The sequence below is a fragment of the Cucumis melo genome, chromosome 1 (genome assembly GCF_025177605.1).
Source record: "Cucumis melo cultivar AY chromosome 1, USDA_Cmelo_AY_1.0, whole genome shotgun sequence".
Taxonomy (NCBI): domain Eukaryota; kingdom Viridiplantae; phylum Streptophyta; class Magnoliopsida; order Cucurbitales; family Cucurbitaceae; genus Cucumis; species Cucumis melo.
In genome coordinates this window covers 18,204,851-18,231,761 of record NC_066857.1, presented here as the reverse complement: position 1 = coordinate 18,231,761, position 26,911 = coordinate 18,204,851, and the positions used below count along the sequence as shown (strand labels likewise).

At 37.8% G+C, this 26,911-nt stretch overlaps 1 protein-coding gene and 1 long non-coding RNA gene across 2 annotated transcripts; both read left to right on the top strand.

Moving 5' to 3' along the window:
- The first annotated feature begins 9,893 nt into the window (after positions 1-9,893).
- On the top strand, positions 9,894-11,650 carry LOC103489577 (protein RADIALIS-like 1). Its single transcript, XM_008448804.3, has 2 exons — positions 9,894-10,309; positions 11,486-11,650. Exon 1 carries the CDS (start codon positions 10,048-10,050, stop codon positions 10,291-10,293), a length of 246 nt encoding a protein of 81 aa, XP_008447026.1. The 5' UTR covers positions 9,894-10,047; the 3' UTR covers positions 10,294-10,309; positions 11,486-11,650.
- A 13,471-nt stretch (positions 11,651-25,121) lies between these two features.
- Positions 25,122-26,696, top strand: LOC103489576 (uncharacterized). The gene is made up of 2 exons (XR_007819140.1): positions 25,122-25,663; positions 26,503-26,696. It is a non-coding gene; the product is annotated as an uncharacterized LOC103489576 (long non-coding RNA).
- Positions 26,697-26,911: the final 215 nt, after the last annotated feature.

The window sequence follows — 26,911 nt, the reverse complement described above, 5'->3', positions numbered from 1 at the left end:
GTTTTAGGTTCTGTAGACTGACCTACGATGTAAGTCATTTTTTTTGTTTTGGTTTTACTTCACCCTATGGCTATACGGTCCTTCGGCACTCGCCAGGTATGTCTAAAGCCTTGCTAATGTTAAGATTACAATTTTGCCTGAATAGTCTAAGACCTAGATATAGGGTGTTAAGTTCTTGTGGTGAAAAGTTTGTTGGTGAATTTTAGGGAGAATGCCGCCACGTAGGGGTGCACGCCGAGGAGGTGGTAGGGGAGGCAGAGGAGCCGGTCGTGGCCAGCCGGAGGCGCCACCTGTTGCACCGGCAGTCGACCCAAACGCACCGGTCACCCAGGCGGATCTCGCCGCGATGGAGCAGCGTTATCAGGACATGCTGCAAGCTGCTTTGGCGCCTTTCCTTGCCGCCCAGCAGAACCAGGCCGCCCCTGCTCAGGCCCAGGCCGCCCCTGTTCCGGCTCAGGCCGTCGCTCCTCCAGCCCCTGAGGAAGCTCAACCAGTACCAGTTCAACTGTCGGCCGAGGCGAAACACTTACGGGATTTCAGGAAGTATAATCCCAAGACCTTTGACGGATCCATGGACAACCCCACAAAGGCCCAAATGTGGTTGACGTCCATAGAGACTATTTTCCGGTACATGAAGTGCCCAGAAGACCAGAAGGTGCAGTGTGCAGTCTTCTTTTTGGAGGACAGGGGCACCGCCTGGTGGGAGACCGCTGAGAGAATGCTGGGGGGCGATGTCAGCAAAATAACTTGGGAGCAGTTCAAGGAGAACTTCTATGCTAAGTTCTTCTCTGCAAATGTGAAGCACGCCAAGCTGCAAGAGTTCCTAAACTTGGAGCAAGGCGACATGACGGTGGAGCAGTACGACGCCGAGTTCGATATGCTGTCCCGCTTTGCACCCGATATGGTAAGGGATGAGGCTGCCAGGACGGAGAAATTCGTTAGAGGACTCAGGCTAGACCTTCAGGGCATTGTCAGAGCCCTCCGCCCAGCCACGCATGCCGATGCACTACGTATAGCACTGGATTTGAGCCTGCCTGAGAGAGCCGATCCGTCTAAGGCTGCCGGCAGAGGGTCAGCCTTGGGACAGAAGAGAAAGGTGGAGACGCAGCCTGACGTAGCACCGCAGCGAACACTGAGGTTAGGAGGTGTCTTCCAGAGACACCGACGGGAGCTTGCAGCAGCCGGGAGGACTCTGAGAGAGCTACCCGCTTGTACTACCTGCGGGAGAGTCCACGGAGGTCGTTGCTTAGCTGGAAGTGGAGTCTGCTTCAGATGTAGACAGCCGGGGCACACTGCTGATGTGTGTCCTCGGAAACCCTTTGAGACGACACCGCCCCAGCCTTCTGCTCCCCAACAGGGGAGAGTTTTCGCCACCACCCGGCAGGAGGCCGAGCGAGCTGGCACAGTGGTGACAGGTACGCTCCTAATTTTGGGGCATTATGCTTTTGTGCTATTTGACTCTGGGTCATCCCACTCGTTTATATCCTCCGTTTTCGTTCAGCATGTGGGTTTGGAGGTAGAGCCTTTGGGTAGTGTTTTGTCGGTTTCTACTCCATCTGGGGAGGTCCTGTTGTCCAAAGAACAGATAAAGGCATGTCGGGTAGAGATAGCGAATCGTATGTTAGACGTGACCTTGCTAGTGTTAGACATGCAGGATTTTGATGTGATACTAGGCATGGATTGGCTGTCAGCCAACCATGCAAATATAGACTGTTTTGGCAAGGAAGTTGTCTTTAACCCTCCCTCCGAGGCTAGCTTCAAGTTCAGGGGGGCAGGCATGGTATGTATACCCAAGATCATCTCAGCCATGAAGGCTAGTAAACTGCTCAGCCAGGGAACTTGGGGCATCTTGGCAAGCGTAGTGGATATTAGAGAGCCAGAAGTTTCCCTATCGTCTGAACCAGTGGTGAGGGAGTACCCCGACGTTTTCCCAGACGAACTCCCAGGACTTCCGCCTCCCAGAGAGGTAGACTTCGCCATTGAGTTAGAGCCGGGCACTGCCCCTATCTCGAGGGCCCCTTACAGAATGGCTCCAGCCGAGCTAAAGGAGTTGAAGGTCCAGTTACAGGAGTTGCTGGACAAAGGCTTCATCCGGCCCAGTGTGTCGCCTTGGGGAGCCCCAGTATTGTTCGTGAAGAAGAAGGATGGGTCGATGCGCCTTTGTATTGACTACCGAGAGCTGAACAAGGTGACAGTCAAAAACCGCTACCCCTTGCCCAGGATTGATGACCTGTTCGATCAGTTGCAGGGAGCCACTGTCTTTTCCAAGATCGACCTGCGATCAGGCTATCACCAGTTGAGGATTAGGGACGGTGACATTCCCAAGACGGCCTTTCGATCGAGGTACGGACATTACGAATTCGTTGTGATGTCTTTCGGCTTGACTAACGCTTCTGCAGTATTCATGGATTTGATGAACAGGGTGTTTAAGGACTTTCTAGACTCGTTCGTCATAGTCTTCATTGACGACATCCTCATTTACTCAAAAACTGAGGCTGAGCACGAGGAGCACTTACACCAGGTTTTGGAGACCCTTCGAGCCAACAAGTTGTATGCCAAGTTCTCCAAGTGTGAATTCTGGTTAAGGAAGGTGACGTTTCTTGGCCACGTGGTTTCCAGTGAGGGAGTTTCAGTAGATCCCGCAAAGATTGAAGCGGTGACCAACTGGACTCGACCGTCCACGGTTAGTGAAATTCGAAGTTTTCTGGGCTTGGCAGGTTACTACAGGAGGTTCGTGGAAGACTTCTCACGTATAGCCAGCCCGTTGACCCAGTTGACCAGAAAGGGAACCCCTTTTGTCTGGAGCCCAGCATGCGAGAGGAGCTTTCAGGAGCTCAAACAGAAGCTAGTGACTGCACCGGTCCTGACAGTGCCCGATGGTTCGGGAAACTTTGTAATCTATAGTGACGCCTCCAAGAAGGGACTGGGCTGTGTCCTGATGCAGCAAGGTAAGGTGGTTGCTTATGCCTCCCGCCAGTTGAAGATCCATGAGCAGAACTACCCTACCCATGACTTGGAGTTGGCAGCTGTAGTCTTTGCACTGAAGATATGGAGGCACTATCTGTACGGTGAGAAGATTCAGATTTACACCGACCATAAGAGCCTGAAGTACTTCTTCACTCAGAAGGAGTTGAACATGAGGCAGAGGAGGTGGCTCGAGTTGGTGAAAGACTACGACTGCGAGATCCTATACCACCCAGGCAAAGCAAATGTAGTGGCTGACGCGCTGAGTAGGAAAGTGACACATTCAGCAGCGCTAATCACCAAGCAGACCCCCTTACTCAGGGATTTTGAGAGAGCCGAGATTGCAGTCTCAGTAGGTGAGGTTACCGCACAGTTGGCTCAGTTGGCAGTTCAGCCAACCTTGAGGCAAAAGATCATTGCTGCTCAGCTGAATGACCCTTACTTGGCAGAGAAGCGTCGTGTGGTAGAGACAGAGCAAGGTGAAGACTTCTCCATATCCTCTGACGATGGCCTTATGTTTGAGGGACGCCTGTGTGTGCCGGAAGACAGCGCAGTTAAGACGGAGCTTTTGACTGAGGCCCACAGTTCCCCGTTTACCATGCACCCTGGGAGTACGAAGATGTACCAGGACTTAAGGAGTGTCTATTGGTGGAGGGGCATGAAGAGGGATGTGGCAGACTTTGTCAGTAGATGCTTGGTGTGCCAGCAGGTGAAGGCACCTAGGCAGCATCCAGCAGGGTTGTTGCAACCCTTGAGTGTGCCAGGGTGGAAGTGGGAGAGTGTGTCGATGGATTTTATTACGGGACTGCCCAAGACCCTAAGGGGCTACACGGTGATCTGGGTTGTGGTCGACAGACTCACGAAGTCGGCCCATTTCGTGCCAGGGAAATCCACTTACACTGCCAGTAAGTGGGGGCAGCTATATATGACAGAGATTGTGAGACTACATGGAGTACCCGTATCCATCATTTCAGACAGAGACGCCCGTTTCACATCGAAGTTCTGGAAAGGACTTCAACTTGCACTAGGTACGAGGTTGGACTTCAGCACGGCATTCCACCCTCAGACTGACGGTCAGACAGAGAGGCTGAACCAGATTTTGGAAGACATGCTGCGAGCCTGCGTACTAGAGTTTTCAGGAAGTTGGGACTCCCATCTGCATCTGATGGAGTTTGCCTACAACAACAGCTACCAGGCTACCATCGGTATGGCACCGTTCGAGGCTCTGTATGGCAAGTGCTGTAGATCCCCTGTCTGCTGGAGCGAGGTTGGAGAGCAGAGGATGCTAGGCCCCGAGTTAGTGCAGACGACCAACGCAGCCATACAGAAGATCCGAGCTCGTATGCTGACAGCCCAGAGCAGACAGAAGAGTTACGCTGATGTACGACGTAAGGACCTCGAGTTTGAAGTGGGAGATATGGTCTTTCTGAAGGTTGCACCCATGAAGGGTGTTCTGAGGTTCGCGAAGAAGGGGAAGCTGAGTCCACGCTTCGTAGGGCCGTTCGAGATATTGGAGCGGATTGGCCCCGTGGCTTACCGCTTGGCGCTACCCCCATCTTTTGCTGCAGTGCACGACGTGTTCCATATCTCCATGCTGAGGAAATATGTCGCAGACCCAACACATGTGGTGGACTTCGAACCACTGCAGATTAGCGAGAACTTGAGCTACGAGGAGCAGCCTGTCGAGGTCTTGGCAAGGGAGGTCAAGAAGCTTCGCAGTCGAGAAATTCCACTGGTCAAAATCCTTTGGCAGAACCATGGAGTGGAAGAGGCCACGTGGGAGAAAGAAGAGGATATGAGAGCCCAGTACCCCGAGCTGTTCGAGGATTAGAACTTTCGAGGACGAAAGTTTTTTAGGAGGGAAGATTGTAACGCCCAACAATTCGATATCTCTTTTGGGTTTTGTCCATTGTCATTAATGTTAAGTGGGGTTATGGAAATTTTAGATTTATTGGAAGAACCTTACCATTTGGATTTTCTTGAGTAATTAAAGTTGGGAATCCTCATTTGTTTAGGATAATAAGAATCATTTTTCCATTTATTTATTTATCTTATTATTTTAATTTTATTTTGTTGGAAATAATTAGGGAAGCCCATATTAAACAAAAATTGGTTGTTTTGGTGAGATTTGGAGAGAGAGAGAGAGGGGTTGTTTTGGGTTTTTAAAAGGAAAGAAAAGAGTCATTTTTTTTATATAAAAGGGCCTTGGGACTCGTGCGTAAAGAGGGAGAGAAAGAAAAAAAAAAAAAAAAAAAAAGGAATTTTTTTTGGAAACCCTAGCCGCCGCACGCCGCCGCCGCCGCCGCCGCCGCGTACCCGAGCCGCCAAGCCCTCCTCCTTCTGTTCGTCAGCTCAGCCGGATCGTTGCAGCCGCCAGCCGTCGCGTGAAGCCTCGTTCTGCTGCGTCGTCGAGCAGCTCAGCCGAGTCGTTCGCAGCCGCCAGCCGTCGCATGAAGCCGCGTTCTGCTGCGTCGTCGAGCAGCTCAGCCGGATCGTGCGCAGCCGCCAGCCATCGCGTGAAGCCGCGTCCTGCCGAGTCGCCGAGCAGCAGCAGTTGACGATCGTCAGCCGCGCGCCTCCAGCCGTCGAAGCCGAACCCACGTTTCGGCCGACGCCCGAACCCGAAATCGATCCGCGCCCGCTCGCCCGAAACCGACCCGCGCCCGCTCGCCCGAAACCGAACCCGCTCCACGCTCGCGCACGCCCGCTCCGAGTCGTAAGCCGAGCCCGCGCGCGCCCATCCCACGCCACGAGCCGCGCCGGTCTGCACCACAAGCCGCGCCGCGCCGCGCTTCTGCGTAGCCGAGCCGCGTCTCCCTCCTGCTGCAAGCCGAGCCGCACGCGTAATCCCTGTGCCGAGCCGAGCCGCGCCTGCGCCAAGCCGAGCCGGTCCCTGTCCTCTTCCAGCCGAGCCGCCAGGACTAATTTGGCTCCTTCCACCTAATTTTTGGTAATTAAATCAATTATTTTGGCATTATCCAGTAAGATTCAATATTTTGGGCACTAGTTAATTTAATTTGGAATTAAATTAGATCATTTTTCCTTAAGGGACGTCTTGGACCAAGTAACTGCTGCAGCGGGGGATTTCTTCAGTAGGGGCTTGAGCACTGCAATCTCCTTCTAGGGTAAGTCATTTCGAATGAATTTTGAACCGTTAATCGTGGGCGACCTAATTACGAATTTTGGCATATTAAACAGTTAGGACCTCGTCGCTTGGAAAGCGTACTGCCTCGCGGTTAGGACTCGTCAAGTAAATCTCCAGGTAAGAGATTCTACTACTAGCTCCATGCTTAGAAATATGAGATGATGTATACTCCAATTTTGCATGTTGAGGATTGGACGGTACGATGCCTGAAATCAATATTAGTATGATGTAAATGACGGTATGGTTATACTATAGCCTGTTATGTGTGGCGAGAGCTGTTATAGCTATACGACGAATGTCGAGACGGAGAGGGCAGAGATGATTTATATGATATGTTATATGCTGATGCCATGTGTATGTATACTGCACTTAGGGTACCTGTTAGCTTGATCTGTTAGAGTCGTACCTGCATGGGTGTCCTTCGGGATCACCACCTATTGAGGACTGTGTGGTCCGACGGGACGCCAGTCTAGCATGGATATAGATATGACTCGAGTGACTCGACGGGGTCCTCGCATCCCGACTGTCCTAGGTGTCCCTCGGGACACCGAAGACCAGAGTTACGTTCCTACGGGAGCGCATGATTGCACGTGTTCGGGAACGTGCCAGAGATTGGGTACCAGTTATCAGGACTCTAACAGGAAGTTAACAGGCACCTAGTGGGACTAGTAGTGGGTCCCTTACTGAGTATTTTTATACTCACTCTCTTCGTTTTATGTTTTCAGGTAGAGGACGGGGCAAGGGCAAGGGCAAGCTGGCGAGCGACCCGAAGTGAGACCGTGGAGGGCCATAGGGACTACCGCTTCCGCTTATTCTTATTTCAGATTTTCGCATTTGAATTTGAGTACTTTTCATCACTTACCATCTTTTATGTAGATAGGGCCCGAGTAGGATTTCAGAACGCTTTTACATTTTTGCATGACTACTTTGTTTAAATTTTATAAATAAAATTTCTTAAACCGTATGCATTTTGAAATTTTTTTATGACTTAAACCACTTGTTCTATATTTGGTAATGACTTCGATTCAGTATAAGGAGTTGGGTCGTTACACTTTATCAATAAAATGTTACTTTTGTCAAAGAAATGGATTATTTCCTCAACAATTCTTCAAGAATTTCATCAATCTTGATGGGTTAAGGTAATCTTTTGAGACTTTTTTTCGGGTTAAATTACCATGTTTTCTTTAAGAATTAAATTATTTTCTATATCTTTTAAATTTTTATTTAATTGCTTATTTCCCTTTGCAATTTCTTTTGAAATTTCAATAAAACAAATAAGTTTTTCTCATCACATTGAAAATTTCTTTACAAACTCTTAAAGTGTTGAACTTAAATTTTAATTTGCAATGGTTTGTTATGACGAATTAATTGTTGAGATTGTCTTTAATTTTCTACTAATTGATTCTTGCAAAACAAGTTTGAAGTGAGCATTAATTTTGCTAAGGGTAGTGGTTATCCCCTCCTTAGCAAATCTTGAATAGGATGAATTTTGCCTCAATTTGAACATGCTTTGGTTGCTGAGATTGATCATGTTTTGATAGAGATTTTGTTACTTTCTTTTTGTAAAAATTCCATTCTTGCATATTCAAGAAAAGATTAATTGATCTTCTTTCTTTTTCAATGATAAGAAACATGGTAATTGCCTAAGAAAAAATCCATCTACTAAACTTGAAAGAAAAACTTTACTTTAATTACTTGTTGTCACTAATCATCCCTTAATGTTTGTTCTTTACTATCGTTCAAGAATTACTTCCACAAACCCCCTCCCCCCCTTTTTTTTGTGTTTCTAATTTTCTTTTAGATCATGAAGTTACTAATCGACCCTGTTTGTAAATTTTGAAGTTTTGAATCCTAAGTGCTCTCTCGGGTTCGACACCCTTCTTCCCCATACTAGTCTCAATTTCCACAAAGGTAAGAAGGGTTAAAAAGATAACTTTGAAAGGTAATTGAGGTAATCCCTAACCCTCATATTTCATCTAGTCTTTTTCTATTCTTGTATTATTTTATTTTAGACTGAAAATAAATTATTGTTTTGCATACTTCTATCCATAACAACCCATCATTTTGATAATCACGTACCTCAAGAAAAATTTCATCATTTCAAGCAGTTGATGGGGATTGGTCGGTAATAACGATTGAAAACAACGACGAGAGGTTGACAACAACAGGTGATAAAGGTTGATGAAAATAGATGTCAGAGGTCGAATGACAGCGATTATCGAGAAATGATTGGCAAAAGTTGGCCGGCTATACTCACCGAAAAGTATTTGTCGAAGGTAACTGACAGTGGTTAGGGAGAAAATGATGCACATAAGTTGACCACCTACGGTCCAAAAAATGCAATTGCCAAAAACACGTTCTTTTGAAGTTTGTCGATTATGGTCCTTGAAAAAAATTGTTGAAGTTTGACCGATGTCGACTGAGGAAATAGTAGACAAAAGTTGGCCACTAACAGTCGATGAAAAGTAGTAGCCAGAAAAATAATGATTGGTGTGTTTGGGGTGGGGTTTTAGGGGAAAAAAGATTAGGAATGTTTTGGCCCAAGGAATATGATAAATGATCCTAATTCCTAAATAACCCTATCTTATCCTCTTTTTACTTTCTTACAACCCTACATTACACTACCCAAATAACCCAATCTAAATTCTATTATTATTTTTTAAATTACTACAATCATAATCCTTCCCCTAAACACATATTATTATAACACTACTATCATAATCTCTCCCAACTATTATAATGCTACATTTTATATTTTTTCCTCCAAACACATATTATGATCATAACACTAGAATTATCATAATCCTAGAATTATTACAATCCTTTTCCCCCATAACTCTTTCCCTCCCCCAAATGCACCCTAAAGGTTTTTCATGACGATCAACAGTGGTAGTTGTCAACTGACTCTCACCGACAATAGTCACTAAACAATGGTCGGTAGTTGTCGATGACGATCAACAGTCTACCAAAGTAGCTGCCAACTGACTCTCACCAAAAATCAATCACCTAAAATTTGACCGACAATAGTTAGTTAGTGGAAAAATGATCTTCGAAGGTTGGCCAGAAGAAAGTAGCCGAAAATTGGCTACTCATGATGCCGTGAAAACGGTGGTTAAAGTAAAAATAAAAACTCTGACCAAGTTTTAAGATTCGTTCGTGATTGTTTTTGTTTTAAATGTAGTCTTCACGTTTTTGTTTTCCTTTCATTCTCTCTAATATTCATTTATGATTGTTTTCCTCTTCTCCTTCCCCAAGTTAAATTAATAATTGATAAATAATTACAAAAAAAAAATATTTGGATTAAAAAAACAATATTGACATCAAAATTGTCCGTAAGAGACCTAGAATAATTATAATTTTATTTTCTCTATAAACAATATATCAGAATTTTGTTATAACTTTTAAAATACAAAATAATCTAAATGATTATAGGAACTAAATTGTTAACCGAATAAAAATTAGAGAAACTAAATTTATTATAAACAAATATTTAGAACCTAAATTGTTACTTGAAATTCGCACTGTTTCGTAACCTAAAAGTTAATTATGTATGTGTTAAGTTTTATATTCTGTACGAAAACCCAGTAACAAAATGCAAATAATTGATTTGTTGGAAAGTTCCATTTGCACTTTGTGAAAGCAAAAAGTACAAAAGAAAAACTAGCTCTTTAGGAGGTCCTGATTCTCCATCTCCAATTGTTTGGTGTCTTTTGTCCTTTACAACATCTTGTGGTTTCTAAGAACACAAATCATCAATATTCACTTTCAAATTCAAAAGATTTCCCCACTGCCCCAAATTGACACAATATAATGAACAAACCCTTCAAGCCTTACTCCTTATAAATACCACACTCACCCTTTGTGTTCTTCGCCACACATATCATATTCTTTTACGTTTATTTTTTCTGTTTTGCCAAAACATATATAGTATTAACCAAATGGCTTCAATGTCTGCTCATGGGTCAACTCAATGGACTGCAATTGAAAACAAAGCCTTTGAGAAAGCTTTGGCAATTTATGACAAAGACACACCTGAGAGATGGCTCAATGTTGCAAAGGCCATTGGTGGAAAAACTGAAGAGGATGTCAAGAGGCATTATCAACTTCTTCTTGAGGATGTTAACCATATTGAGAATGGTCAAATTCCTTTTCCCTATCGAAACTCTACGAGGTCGAGTCGCTGACTGCTTACGACACGAGGTAATTTATATGTAAAATCACTGTTTAACTCAAACAATTCATGTTTTTCACTCTTAAATAAACCGATATTGATCCAAATAACTTCCGTTTATGGGTTACCATACGTTTAATTTTTCTTATTCATATTTTAACATCTTTTATCACTTGGACTAATATTAATTATGCAGAATAGATCTTCTTGATTATTGTTCGGGATTAATATTGAAGGTTAAATTATATTAAATATATCTCTAAACTTTGCATACTTCGGCTCAACATTAAATACTATTGAACTTTCAAAAGTTCAAAAAATACTCTCTTAAATTTTCAAATCAAAATTAAAAAACATCCTTACCATTTACTTTGAACAGACACGATTAATCTATTATTTTAAAAAATACATTTCAACTTTCAAATGTTTTAAAATGACCCTTCAACATTAACAATTTCTGTTTATATTTTAAGAGTATATAAGGATATTATTCTTATATTTTCTGTATGGATTTTTTTATTCAAAAAAAAAAAAAAAAAACTTCTACAATTATTTTAAAGGCATTTTTTGAATAAAATATTAACTGTTTTCAGACAAGATCAACGGTAAGGTTGTTTTTTTAACTCTTTTTACAAAAGTGTAGAAAATTTGCAACGATTAAAAGTTCAAAAATATTTTTGAAATATTATACAAGATTATTGAGTTTTTTTTTTTTTTTAATGATTTGACCTAATATGAAAGAGTTTAGATAGGAAACATCTTACTTTGATATTATTTTATGCTCAAAAACGTAAATTTATGGGTCCACAAAATTGTAATAGATTTGACCATATCTATATACATGTCCATCAAAATTTAAACAATCTAGTTAAGAGGTTGGATGCATCCTCGATCCTCTCTCCTTTACTATCTTGTTAAAAAAACACATGAAAACATTTGAACTATAATAAAATAGTTAAAACACTATGGATGCTTTCAAATTTTGAGTTTGTACATTTGTCACAACCAATGGAGAGTATAAAATGAAGTAAAATAATTTTCAGATATATCTTAACCGGAGGTTTTAGGTAAATAACAATGATGCAAGTATAAACATTTAAAATTTATTTTTTCAGGCTCAAAATTACTCTGAATATATATATTCAAAATATACTTATTATTGTTGTTATTATTATATCATAACCGAATATATTTTTTTGCTTCAGAATGGGAGAAACATATGAATAGACAAAATGAGACAGCTCATCAGAGTAAGGAAGAATAAAGGAAGAGGAAGAATCATTTACTCTCTATTGTACTTTGTAATGCCCCTTTAATCTAACTGTAAAAGTATCAATATTGAAAGAATAATAATTTTTGGATTTTTCTTTTTTTTGGGGTAAAACTACAACTCATCTTCAATGTCTTTAACACTATAGATACAACTAGTTGTTCCATCCATATATTCAGATTATTATTTACCAAGAATACATGTGTACGCACACATACATGTCCATAAATTTTGAGTGCATGTATCTACTTTTTCTATAGGTTTAAAGTTTCGATCTTTCCATATTTTCACTTGTAGTGTTAAAAAAAAAAAAAAAAAAATCGTTTGTAGAAGAACTAAAGGTTTAATAATAACAAGTATTGTTTGCCGGTGAATCTCAATAGCACCATGGTGATTAGGGGCTATATGTGAACTTTTCAAATATTTGTTGTGAGAGTAGGAGCGCAACCAATATACTACCATCATACTTTGATTAAAATAAAGCATTATTTAATATATATCGTAACCTGACACTTCAAAGTAAATATTAAAATGAGGAATTATATAGATATGTAAAAGAAAAGAATTTTCTTTTGTTTCCTCTTCTTCTTTATTTGTTCATACTCTGTCTCCTAGCGTTCAATTCCTATTTTATACATATTTGAAAGTTTCAATTAGTTACTTATAAGACCCAAAAGTCTAGTCTAGGGGAGTTGAAAGGCGGGAATGGCCAAGATTCATCTCAGATACAGTACAAATAGAATTCGATTCTCTTTTCATATTATATTTCTTCATTTCACCCTATGTTACATCAGATGATAACAAAATTTAAACAAAAAAACAGTAATAGCACCTCTTTTTTGCATATTGCAAACATGACAAGTAATTAGATATATGAGACGACTATCATAAGACTATCAAATGACTAACCACTTTTAAATTTGCTACTTTTGCGTGACATGAGCTCTATTATCATAAATGTTTTTTGATATATTAGACGACTATCAGAAGACTATACACTTTTAAATTTGCTACTACATGGGCTCTATTATCATAAAATCTTTTGCTATTTTTGCAAGATATATTAGACGGAAAACTATCCACTTTTAAATTTGCTACTACATGGGCTCTATTATCATAAAATATTTTGTTATTTTTGCAAACGCCGAGCGGCCCCTACAGTGCCCAATGAGTCGTTCTCTCTTGAGAATTTAAATGCTTAGATTTAAAACCACACACATTTGTATGAATTCTAAGGATGAACAAAACATACAAAAATCTATTTCTATATAAGAGCCAAGTTTTGATCTTGGGACTTGTGGGTTATGGGCCCACCACGCTTCCACTACACCACTTTGATTATTGAAATATGAATGAGTTATTAACCTCGTAAGTTCATGGTGAGTATTGTTTGGACATAAGGCTCGTTATTGGCCACAAGTCAGCCATCTGCATGGAGTTTTTCTGAAAATAATGGTAGGAATAGCAAAATTGTAGGGAGTAGCTAGGGTTTTGGCAAATGTGGTGATATGAAAGACATGAAAAATTAACAACAACAATGGAACATGAGCCTCAAATGTGATGATATAAAAGTCAAGGAAATGAACAGCAACAATGGAACACGGGCCTCAAAGAAGGTATGAATGGCATGTGGATGGACAACAAAAATATTGGAAAAAAGGCCGTAGTATGCAAATGGTGACATGAAAGGGCATGAAAATAAAGAACAAGTACCATAGCATGGATCATAACTTCAATGAATGACAAATGCATATATAGGTAGGCTGTTGAGACTAAATGAACACACAATGGAACACAAACAGCATGTAGATGCATATACATACCAAAGAAAGGGGAAACCTATGCAGATGAATCGAGGATGAAACACACATAAAGTAGAATGACATAGCAAGTATATATCGACAGAAAATGGAAGAAGTAATGATGCATTGAAGACCCCTACACGAGAAATCTGAGCATGAACTAATGACAATGGAAAAGACAACACACAATAGATTGGAAAAGAAAAGTTAGGTAACCAAAAAAGTTGGTTAAAGTTAAAATGCAGCAGACCTACCACAATGCACATGGTGTGTATTTACATTGATGAAGGGACAAAAAGGACAGAAGCCTCAGAAGCTCAAGGAAAGAAAATAAACATACTGCAATGGAAAGTACACAAGTATTCATGGTATACCAAAGAGTAGGAGAAATGGCATCAGCTATGGGTATGCAAATCGGATATAGACAACAGCATCAAAATGTACAGAAGTAGAAAAATGAGGATCTTCAGCAACGGATATATATAGATTAACAAAAATTTAAAAAAAACATATGTTTAAATGCATAAAATATGATCATGAATAAGAAAAATCATGAAAATGGAGACCTCATCATCGCTAATTGCAAAACAAAATAGGGAAATTGAACATCTACATCACCTCCTTCCCTACCTTGCTTAGCTCAAAACAATATCGAACGACATGTAAGACCAATTTTTATCGGTAATGGGGAACCCCAAACAGTAATGGAAAAGGCAAGCGGTAAGCAGAAGTTCACGCGTGAAGGGGCTATCCATGGAGCAAACCTTTTCAAGCAACCATGCAAGGAACCTAAATGTTTTACGGTAAGGGTTCGGAGGCTTTGATCATTGAAATTGAAGTTGGTCAACAAAACTCAAAAAAAGATAGACGGCAAAGCGTTTTGGAGGCAACGCGTTCGAAGGCTTCCATCAACGAAACACTTCACTGATCGAGATCTGCATTTGGAGGAAAAAAATAGGTTGGGTTCTAAAAAAACGAAACCAACCATCGAAAGGAGAAGAGGAAACGTAGCATTTGAAAATGGTGAAAAAGGAACAAACCTCCGACTAGTGAAAGATGGAGCAAAATATGACAAGGGGAAGCTGAAATCATCACTGTGAGGGATGGTGTATGAAAAATGAAGAAAGAAAGAGGGAAGGGAAGTTTCAGGGAGTTAGGATGGATAGTGGTGGGATTTTTGGGGGCTGAGGCGAAAAGCGAAAGGAATGAGAAGGGAGAATGAGAAGGAATGAGACTGATTGAGAAGGAAAAAGAAGGGATTAAAACCTTAACCCTTTCCTTCCCCTAATCCTTCCTCCATGGAGGTCCTTTCCCCCCTATTTCTTTCCTTCCCCCGACCACCGCTATGGGTTAATAAGATTTTTTTTTTTTTTTTTTTGCAAAATATACACCATGCACATGTCATAGTTTAAAAATATTTCTGTTTGGCCCCTATTCTAGGTATAGCATATTGATTGAATATAATGTATAATTTTTGTATCATTTGTTTTAATTAGGTGTGATGTGGGATATCAATTGTTGATTCAAACGACCTATCGAAAAAATCAATAGATAAATTAGTCGAATTAGTTAAATACAAGGTATTTTTATTCATTATTATGAGATTGCTATCTAACGGATTCAAGAGACAGAGAGTTGAATTTTTCTCCTATTTTGATATTTGAGAATTGATGGTTTTTACATTAGATTTGATTTGTTTAAACCATTTTGTGAAAATATTTGATTTAGCCATCTTTCAAAAACATAAAATTTTTTATTTGTTCATATTTGATGTATCTAATTCTGGAGGTGCTTGCTTATTCCTGACCCCAACATTTTACGTCGTTCACAAAATTAATTGTGTTTGCAGTTATATATTTAGTATGTCAACTTTAATTTCTTTCACATATATCATATTTGTAACTATTAATATTTTAAAGTAGTGTCTGACTCTTAGATTTCGTTTTTCTTTTTTTTTCTTTTCTTTTTTTTTTATTTCTTGAGTTGGTGTGTAACCTATTCATGAAATCCTCGTGGCTTTGACTCTCTTTCTTATATTATTCTACTATTTTTTTTTGTAATAATTCTTTTATATCGTAAGATTGGGTCTTTTTTTCGAAGGATACGAGGTTGTGGTATTTTCTTGTACCCAAGTAATATCAATTCTTTGATTCACATTATTTTTGTATCTTTAAACCAATAACGACACCTTACCTCAAAAATCTCTTTCACTGATTGAAGTTGTTTTGACTTATTTTAAGCTTGGATTAAGAAAGTGATTGCCCGAAGTATAACTACTTTCAAGAGTTTAAGCTTTATATATAGTGTCAGTTAAGTACAATCTATTCGTTAAACTTATTTGGGTTTTAATAAGTTTTTTTTTTTTCATTTCTATAAGCATCCATGAGTCTCTAATAAGTAATCATAACTATTTGACTAAATAATACGCAAAATTACTTGTTTTGAATTCACAAGTTTGACCAAAAACGTTTATTATTGACGATGAACAAGGAGCGGATCAAACTTAGAAACTAATTATCGGTTGACTATAGAGGAGTGTCCAAATTTTTAGAGGTATACTTGACGGTTGTTTAGTGTCAAGTAATCTGACTATACTTGACAATCAATTACTTGGTGTTTTTAAAAACGTCAAGTAATTCAATTTCTATAGTAGAATTTAAAGTCTTAAAAACTATGTAATTTTTGGGAAATTTCAAAATCAAAGAGTTTAGGGAAAATTTAAAAAAATTACCTAAATAAGTTCAAACAACAAAAAGATAGGGTAGACGTCGATGACGGCTAACAGGGGTGGTATAATAGGGCAGCGACAAGTGAAAAAAAAAAAGTTGACAATAGCAACAAGTAGAATAACACATCAAAAGGCTGTTGACAATAAAAAAAATAGAAAAACAATCACAAATTTAATAATATTTATAATCCCTAAAGCAAAATAAAGAAAAAAAAGAAAAGGAATAATAATGGCTTACCGGCAGTGAGGTGCGGCAGGAATTTTACTAAAAAATCGATAACGCTTTCCGACCAAACTACCCTTGAACCGACACCTTGTCGGCACGAAAGTTGGAAAACCGGCTTCAGCCGCCGGTTCCAAGAAAACTAACCGGTCCAACCGTCGATGGGTTCGGTCAGTATTGTCGGGTTTTTTCTTTTTCTTCTTCTTCTTCTTCTCCCTTTCCTTTCCTTTCCTTCTTCTCCCTTTCCTTTCCTTTCCTTCTTCTTCTCTCCTCCTTCTATGTTTCTTACTTTTTTTTCTTTTCCTTTTCTTTTTTTCTTTTCCTCCCTTTCTTTTTTCCTTTGTTTTTTTAAATGTGAAATATATAGATTCAATTTCTTTTATTCTTTGTTCTTTGAATTTCTTTTTACAAATATTATGTGGTTTATGGTTGGAGCAAAATTTTTTTTGATAAACGATTTTAAAAATTAAGAATTGCATTATTTTATTTTATTTCTCTTTTTAAACCTAAACTTATAATTATATAATATACTATATATATTATTTTAAAAAAAATTACATGGTTCAGTTCAAACCGAACGACCGACCGACATCTCGATTTTTGAGTTTCTAGAACCGAAAATCGATCGCCAATTTTACTATTCTGACCGTCCAACTTCGGTTCATTCGATTTCAATCGCTCGTTTCGTTTTTTCGGCCCACCATGCTCACCCCTAGCGGCAGGCGAAGGTGAAGACCAGATGGCGAAGACTAGATGGTAGACGGCGACGGGATTCCGAAATCTCTTCCTCTCTCTCGTTTTCGGCTGGTATAGATCTGAAAAATGGGTTTTTTAAAGGGGAACTCCCGACGTTAGTCGGGGTGCATTGAGAGTTCCCGCATCAACCTCGATGCCATGCATAACAACGTTAGAAGAAGTTTGTAACTTTTTTATTAAACTACCTTATCCCGACATTGTATTATGTCGCGTCGGGATTGTCAACCTTTTTCAATGGAGCTTAATTCTACGACGTTGGGAGAAGCTTTTTCTTCCAACATCACTTATCTCGACAGAAGGGAGCTACCGGTAGAAGGTAGAAATTGCAGTGCAAAGTCGCCTTGGAATGCCATCAAAAAATGGAAGGACTGGTTTGAATCAAAAATCAACTGGATTCCCAACGATGGCTCCTCCCTATCCTTTTGGCACAGCAACTGGCGAAACAATATTCCTCTCTCTCCCACCAAATTCCTAGACTATATGCTCTTTCGAATCTACAAACAGCCACTGTTAAGGAAGTTTGGGACCGAAGCACTGATGGATGGAACATTAACCCAAGGAGACCATTAAATGATAGGGAAAAACAAACCTGGGAATCCATCAAAATTAGCTTGCCTCAGATTCACAGCAACAGAGGGACAAGTAAGCCTTCTTGGAGACCAAGCGATAGCAACGGTTACACGGTGGTATCAGGAAAAGAGCTCGCTTTCAAGGAAACCTCAATTCCAAGGGAGACAAACTGGGAAAATGAACTCAAACATCTCTGGAGGTCACACATTCCACAAAAATGTAAATTCTTCATTTGGACCATGATTCACCAGAAGCTCAATACTATGTATAATATCCAAAAGAGGAACCCAAGCATGTGCCTCAACCCAAACTGGTGCATCTCCTGTCGATCCTCAAACGAAGACATGAACCACTTGTTCATCCTCTGTCCTAAAGCTCATAGGCTTTGGAATCTTTGGAGCTCTGAAACAGGCATTCCTATGACCAGCACAAATGTAAAAGACCTCTGCCTAAGCCTATGCAGGTTAACAGGCAGTAGTGCTAAGAACATCATCAGCTTCAATGCAGCCATAGCTACCTTATGGACAATTTGGATAGGGAGAAACAATCTTATCTTCTCAGAAAAAGTCTCAACCTATCAAAACTCTTGGGAAGATATTTGCACCCTTACTGGAAGTTGGTCCTCAAAAAGCAAAAGTTTCAAAAATTACAGTCAAGCTTCAATAGCATTAAACATTAATGCTTTCTGTAATGTACCTATGTAAAAGAACCTTTGCAACTCCTTTTGGTAATAAAATTTGTGATAGGGCAGCTCTTCTCTAGCTCCCTTCACTAGTATCCTTTCAAAAAAAAAAAAAACATCACTTATCTCGGCATCCATATTGTACGTCAAAAAATACATAATTTCTTATAGTGTTACCGTTTAGCATTGCCACCCATCCCTCTCTACAATTTAGAATGGAGATGGAGTAAAAACGTAGCATAGGGGATAATGAAAGTCTAAAAGAAAAAAGAGTTAATTTTGTAAATTTTGGGTAAAAGGGAAACCAGAGCTAGGGGAAACCTATTAAAAAAAAAATAAAAATCGCGCTTTAAACTTTTTGGGCCATTTTTTTCTTTTATTTGGTAATCTTGGCGTAATATAAATTTCATTTCTTGATTGACAATTTATGATGATAGTAAATGATTACATTGTATGTCTGTATGTATATATATTGGTATGTACTCCACCTCTCTCGTACATTAATTTAATTTATTTGGACATATTGAAAGCATTATCGATGTGTCGATCTAGTTAGTTGTGTTGTTGCAGTATTTCTTCTAGTATTTATTATTTCTATACTTTTTTCTAAGAAAATCAAATAATTATCAAATATAAAACTAGTTGTTTTGTTCCTTGTACTAATCTTTTCATTCTATATCTTTATTTTTCGAATCCTAAATATATACTCATGTTGGAATATATAGGCAAGCCTAGGGGAACAAAGGCATCAGGATCTTAGGCAACCACTTGGGCTACAGCAAGGCTTGTCGCACTTGACTTTATTCTTCTACCGGAAGAAAAAGAAGGATTCACTTCAACATCGAATCCATAAATTTTGTTTCAACATATTTAGTATATTGAAGAAACATTGGAGAGGGTTTGAATCTAAAATTTATTGGTTAGTATAACAGTAGTCTTGATTATAAAATGATATTGTAATTAATTAAGATCTAGCTACTAGCTTATGGATTTGATTATGTTTTTGAATTAGCTAGATTTATTTCATATTCTAATTTGGATTCACTTCTAAGGTTTTAGATTACTATTTTTTCTTTTATTTGTTTAGTAAGTAGCTAGATTGTTAGGCTAACAAGTTCTATCAAATGAATTAAAACCATTTGTATTAATTTGGTTGGTGGCAAATATGGGATTATATTCAAAATATTAGCATATACGGTAACATTTTCAAAAGGAAAATTGCATCAGATAAAAAAAAAAAAAAAAGAAAAAATAATAATGTATAACACCTCTTCTTTGCATTTTGTAAATATGACAAGTAATTAGATATATCAGACGGCTATCAGATGACTTGATAATGACTATCAAACGACTATCAGAGGACTTGATAATAACTATCAGAAGGTTATCCACATTTAAATTTGCTACTTTTGCAATTTAGAAAATGCAGTAACATGAGTCATATTACCATAAAAGTTTTTGCTATTTCTGCAAACGTCCCTTTTAAAATTGTACAAATATACCAAAATTCTCAAAGTTTATCAATGATACAAGTCTATTATTAATAAACCAAGTTGTAAAATATTTGTCTATCATTAATACAGACTTATAAGAATCTACCACCGATAGACTTTGCTATAATCTTCCAAACTCATACATCAAGAAATCGCATTGTTTTCTTATGATTAAATAGAAGAACATACAGTTGGTTTTTCTGGATTTATACATTTTTTCAAAACTTAGAAAACACTTCTCATTCATATGCTTATCACAAAGATAACTTAATTAGTTTTTTAACTTTAGTGTGTAACTATTTGATTAATCTTTACGCTTTTAAATTTATGAATATTAAATAGTCCTCCAACTTTAACAAATAAAAAATTTAGTTTTAAAACTTTAGTAAGTAATAATTTAGTCAAATTTTACGATATGTAACAATTTAGTCCTTATTATTATAAAAAATATTATTAAGCTTTAATTTAATGAAATTTCTTTGTCATTCAGATTGATAAAGTTATAACGAATTAGTCGTTATAAAATAAAAATTTACATTTATTTTCAATAAAAACTTTTGAAAATAGAAACCAAATAGTTATAAATTTGAAAGACAACTACTTATTTATCAAAGTTCAAACAACTTAATTGTTACAAAATATTAAAGTTTTAAAGACAATACCATCACTAACTAAAATTTAAGGAATAAATTATCTTTCCTACAAGTTCAGTGAGAAAAATGTATTTAACTTTTGTGTGCCATTCAATTCTTCGAATCACTTATATAATTAAAAAAAAAAAAGAAAAAAGGTTAGTAGAGAGATCTGAAATATATATTGGAGTAGAGAGATATACATGCCGACGAAATTTATGCGTCAACATCGTGGCATATAGGACAGATGAAAAGAGCCCCATCTCAACAAAATTTTCTCAAAATGATGAGAGAAGCCCACTTCTTCCAACAACACCTTTGACAACACTTGGAGAAGATTCTTTCCACACCGTCAGGAATGCGGTCAAAATCTCCTAATCATCAATTAAATAAAAAGGATGATTATACATATATTAAACGAGGAAAGAACATTTTGATCCATTGGTATGAGAATCTTTAAAGATTGTATCAAAAGTAAATTTTGTAGGGTTTATATCTAAGGTGGACAATACTATATAATTATATGGAATTAATATTTGAAGCATTCGTTGTCCTAGCACACACGAATAAAAAACGTTAGCAGAATTACACACTTTTGAATTTTAGAATTGGCATTGGAATAGTCTTTTCTTCTGATGTTCATGGACCAGAAATGTACTTTCTTTTACATATATATTTTGATAGTTATTCACCGCAAGGGTAAACATGAGTGTTCAATACTAAATATGTGCACAAAACAAACATGGAATCAATGTTGAAATGTATAGAATAAACTCAAGTGTGACCAAGATATTCCGTTGAAGGGTTGGGAGTGTCCTTAGGCAAGTTGGAAGAGTAAAATAGTAGGACAACCTTGCTTTCGCGATTCTTGTGCCTTTATTTCCCCCTAAGGCCTATTTCATATTCCAAAAGATATTTAGATCACTACCCTACACCTCATGGAATTGTTTCCTTTTGTTTTCAAGGTAAGAGAATATAGTGTGAGTATGATATTAAATTCCCTCAATCATATATACAACTCAAAAAGTGCGCAATATAAATCAATAAATTATATATATATTCCCGAAAATTCAATAAAGTATCAAACCTTTATGAGGAAACTATATATTGTTTTTAATATTTCACAGCTTGCTAGTTTACTTTATAAGAAAGGAAAAAGTTTATTTATATATTCTCATGTGACTCTATAACTTCATTCATATCTTAATTTATCTTTAGGTTTTGTATGAACTAATTATATTACAATACCAACCCTTTTTCAAGTATCTCATTCTCCCTTTGACATTCTTCTTAATAATTATAAAATTACCTTTTTGATTGGACCCTCTTTTCTTTTTTTCTTTTTCTTTTCTTTTGTGCTTTGTCAATCTTTTATTCCCTATATGCATCCAACAATTATATTTAATATATTTTAATTTCTAATTATTATTATGTGTTTCTTCAAAATAACATTGTAAGGTTACTTGGATGGATGTTAAAGAAGAAAAAATCAAGAAACCAAACAATTGTAAACATAAAAAATTATTTACTCTTCTATTTATTAATTAGTTTTGAGATAAAATTTTACATGTTATTTAATATGGCATCAAAGCCATGAAACCTAAATGAGTATTTGGAGTAAATAATGGGGTCTAATCCAAGAAAAATGAAACCAAATTAAAAAGGCACCATCTTGAGGTACCATGTGTTAAAGAATGTCATTTTGGAAAATCAAGATATGTTAAGAAATTTGTTAGAAAATGATACAATTGGGTAGTATAACCTTACTTGAACAAGATATGTTAAGAATTAGCAATCGTGGACACAACAAATAGAAAATGTAAGTAATAGAGATTTACTATGGACTAACTAGCGTGTGTTAGGTTCATCTCCACGGGAAAGAGAGAGAACAATTTATTATTTGAGGGAAAAATATTAAATATCAAGAGGTGCCTCTACTGTTAGGCGTTTATCAAGCGCACATAATATAATTCTTCTAAATCCTAAAACTAAAATTGTAAAAAAAAAATATATTGAGACTCGATACTAGATTATTTGAACTTCTATATCATATATTTGAAGATATTTTAACAGAATAGATAGACTATTATTGTCATTGTGGGTTGTTTTTGTGATGAAAAACTCATGCATGATAAGAAAAATATACTATAAATGTGTAAATTAACCTAGTAAAAATACAATGATAACCATTCACTTCCCTGTATTCTCAATGAAGTACAATGCTAAAACTCATTTTGTTAACTTCATTGCCAAAACTCATTTGGTTAAAAGTGTAATGCCCCAACAGATTAGGGTTTTCATTTGTTCATCGCAAGAGTAAATTTGTAAATTCGAAATTGTTATGGAATTGGATTATTTTTGACCTTATACTTAATTAAGGTTAAAGAGTTACTTTGGTTGATTATTTAATTATTGAAGTTTAAGGATAAAATAAAATAATTAATTGTGAAGGTAATAAAATTAATTAATGTCTTGGAAAGGGTAAATTGTTGGGTTTAATGAAGAGAGAGTGGATGGTTGTTATTGGATTAAAGTAGAAAAAAAAAGGAGAAAAGGAAGTTGTAATTGTTATTTTTTATTTATTGTTTCTTTTAAAAAGGGGCATTGGGAGGCGTGTAATTCATCACCTTCCCAAGAAAACCCTAGCCCAAATTTTTTCTCCACCCTAGCCGCCGCCACCCTCCTCGCCGCCGCCGATCGACCGCCGCACGCCACCGAGCCGACGCCATCCTCCCAGCCGCGTCGGAGATCCGTCCAAGCCGATCTGCGCACGCCGAGCGTCCGCCGCACAGCCCGTCTCTCGCAACCGTCACCCAAAGCCAAACCACCCGCGTCACCTTTCGCGTCTGCAAGCCGAAGCTTCGCCGCGCCGCTTCGATCCGAGTCAGAGCAGCCGAAGCTGCGTCGCGCCGCTTCGATCCGAGGCAGAGCAGCCGAAGCCGCGTCGTGTCGCTTCGATCCAACGCTGAGCAGTCGAAGCCGCGTCTGCCAGCCAGCCGCGTCCGCCTCGTCGACGTCCGCACTTCGAGCCGTACGCGCGTAGCTCCGGCGTCCGAAGTCGAACCCGCGTTTCGGCCGACGCCCGAACCCGAAACCGACCCGCGCCACTCGCCCGAACCTGAAACCACTCCACGCCCGTGCACGCCGCTCCGAGCCGTAAGCCGAGCCCGCACGCGCCCATCCCATGCCACGACTCGCGCCTGTCTGGACCACGAGCCGCGCCTGTCTGCGCCGCGAGCCGAGCCGATCCCCAACCTTCAAGCCGAGTCGGTCCCTGTTCTTTCCAGTCGAGCCGCCAAGCCTAGTTTGGCTCCTTCCATCAAATTTTTGGTAAATTAATTAATTATTTTGGCATTACCCAGTAAGACTCAATGTTTTTGGACACTAAATAATTTGATTTGGAATTAAATTAAATTATCTTCCTTAAGGGACGTCTTGGACCAAGTAACTGCTGCAGCGTGGGATTTCTTCGGTAGGGGCTCAAGCATTGCAACCTCTTTCTAGGGTAAGTCATTTCAACTGAGTTTTGAGCCGTTAGTCGTTGGTGACTTAATTATGAATTTTTGGCGTATTAAACAGTTAGGAGCTCGTTGCTTGGAAAACACACTTGTCTTGCGGTTAGGACTCGCCAAGTAAATCTCCAGGTAAGAGATTTCTACTACTAGCTCCAGTCGTGCATGTTGAGGACTAGACTGTATGATGCATGAAATTGATGATAGCATGATGCAATTGATGATATGGTTATATTATGGCATAATATTGTGATGACGAGAACTGTTATGACTGTATGACGGTTGTTGAGATGGAGAGTGAGATGATGATTAATCTGTTATGATTATATGATGATGCTATGTGTATGTATGCTATGGTTAGGGTACTTGTTAGCTTAGCCTATTAGAGTCGTACCTGCATGGGTGTCCTTCAGGATCACCACCTATTTAGGACTGTATGGTTCGACGGGACACCAGTCTAGCATGGATATAGATATGACTCGAGTGACTCGACGGGGTCCTCGCATCCCGATTGTCCTAGGTGTCCCCCGGGACACCGAAGACCAGATTTGCGTTCCTACGGGAGTGCATGTTGTACGTGTTCGAGAACGTGCCAAAGATTGGGTACCAGTTATAGGACTTTGATAGGAAGCTAACAGGCACCTAGTGGGACTAGTAGTGGGTCCCTTACTGAGTATTTTATACTCACTCTCTTCATGTCATGTTTTTCAGGTAGAGGCCGAGGCAAGGGCAAGGGCAAGCTGGCGAGCGACCAGAAGTGACCGTGGTGAGCCATAGGGATTTCTGCTTCCTCTTATTCTTGTTTTTTACGTTAGTACCTGAGTTTTAGTCTTCTTCACTATTTACTATTTTTTTTAAAAAAAAGTAGATAGGGCCCGAGTAGGACTTTAGAATGAAATTTTATTTTTGCATATTACTTGATTGGATTTTGATAAATAAATTTCTCAAATTTTATTCGTCTTTACTAAATTTTATGACTTAAACCACTTGTTCTACATTTAGTAATGACTTCGACTCAGCATAAGGAGTTGGGTTACAAAAAGTTTGCTTCATATTTATTGTAAAGGAAGAAATAGGGAAAAACACTAAAAAAGAAAAAACTGATTCCCCATTTCCATCTATATCTTTTGTCCTCACTACATCTTGTGGTGAGTCAGAATACAAATCATTAAAATTCCCTTTCAAACAACAATACAAAAGATCTCCCCCTTTGGCCCCCAACTTGTGGTTTGTTACCCCTCTAGACTTCCTCTTATAAATACCAGCAAATATGTCTCCTCTTTTCCACAAATCCCATTCATATCCTTTTTCCTTTAAACACAAACGTTGAATTCTTTTTATTCTAACTCATTCTTTTTTTTAAAAAAAAAAAAAAAAAAGTTTTTCTCTCTCCATTATTTCAAACCCAATTAAAGTTAGAAATATACATTTAAGAAAATAAAAGTATGGCTTCAATGTCAGCTCATGGGTCAGGTGTATGGACTGCAAAGCAAAACAAGGCATTTGAGAAAGCTTTGGCAATGTATGATAAAGACACACCCGATAGATGGTTGAATGTTGCAAAAGCCATTGGTGGAAAAACTGAAGAGGAAGTCAAAAGGCATTACCAACTTCTTTTGGAGGATGTTAAGCATATTGAGTCTGGCAAAGTTCCTTTTCCTTATAGAACCTCAAGAGGCAATTAAGTGCTACTAACATATGATCAAAAGATGGAGGTAATTTAATTTTATTTCGTCTCCACTTCATAATAATTTTTTACGTAATTTTTGATGAAACGTTTTTTATATTGTACGTATAGAAAATTTAATAAATATTTAAAAAACATAAATATATATATATATATATATATATATATATATATATTAATAGTTTTGTGAATGTGAGTTTATCTCAATAATAATTATCAAAACTTTTTACTCATTTTGTTATTTAAAGATTTAAAAACTCACTTATGCTGAGAAAACAAGAAACAATATATGAGAAATAAGAAACTTAAACATTACTAGATAAACCATTTTTTTTCTTTTTTTCTCTTTTCATTTTTCAAAAGATTAAGCTTGTTGTAACAGTTCCATCCATTTGTGTTTGTTTACTACTCTTAAAAGAAAATTTTCCAAAAGAAAAAAAAAAAGAAGAAAAGAAGAAAAGAAGTTTTAAAGTTTTTTTTTTTTTTTAAATTTAAGTGATCGGAGTTTAAATGTAATTTTAGAGAATGCAAAAGATATACAATAAATATTTTTTGAAATTAAAACAAGAAAATTGGAGTCTTATATTCTATGAAAAAGCCTATCTAACCATTTGACTCTTTATCTTATTCTGAAGCCACAAATATTGTAGCCTTTAATTTATTCATACATACTGCAGAGCCATAGTTTCATTATCAGTGAACAGTGACCTCATTTCTCATAGATTTAAAGCCAGATTCAGAAACAAAAAGAAAAGACAATAAAATCTTTACTAATAATTGAGAAAGGACAAAATTGTTTTCGTTTTTTTTTTGTATCAAAGTATTGATATAATTAAATTTATCTCTATTTCTTTGACCTTTTTTCAGGATGAGAAACATGAAGTTGAATGAAGCCAGGTGCACGCAGTACTGGAAGAATAAAAAGGACAGAGCCATTTTCTTGCTGTTGCATACCTTTTTTTTTTCCCTATTTTATCTTTTCAAATCCAATTGCAGTAGGTCAAATGAATAAGCTTTTATGAATTTATTATATTAAATCAAACCATCAATATTATCATTTATATTGACACTGAAGAGGCCTTTAATTTCTTAGAAGAAAAAAAAGTAACTATAACATTGATTAACAGTAAAGACTTTATATATGTCCTACAATTCTACTCCACAGCTAAATATCAGTTATATATATACAAACTAATACTTTAAGACTTTGAATATTTAGAAATCAACAATTAAATCAAACGATACCAATAATGTGATTTTTGGTGTGTCTTTGTGT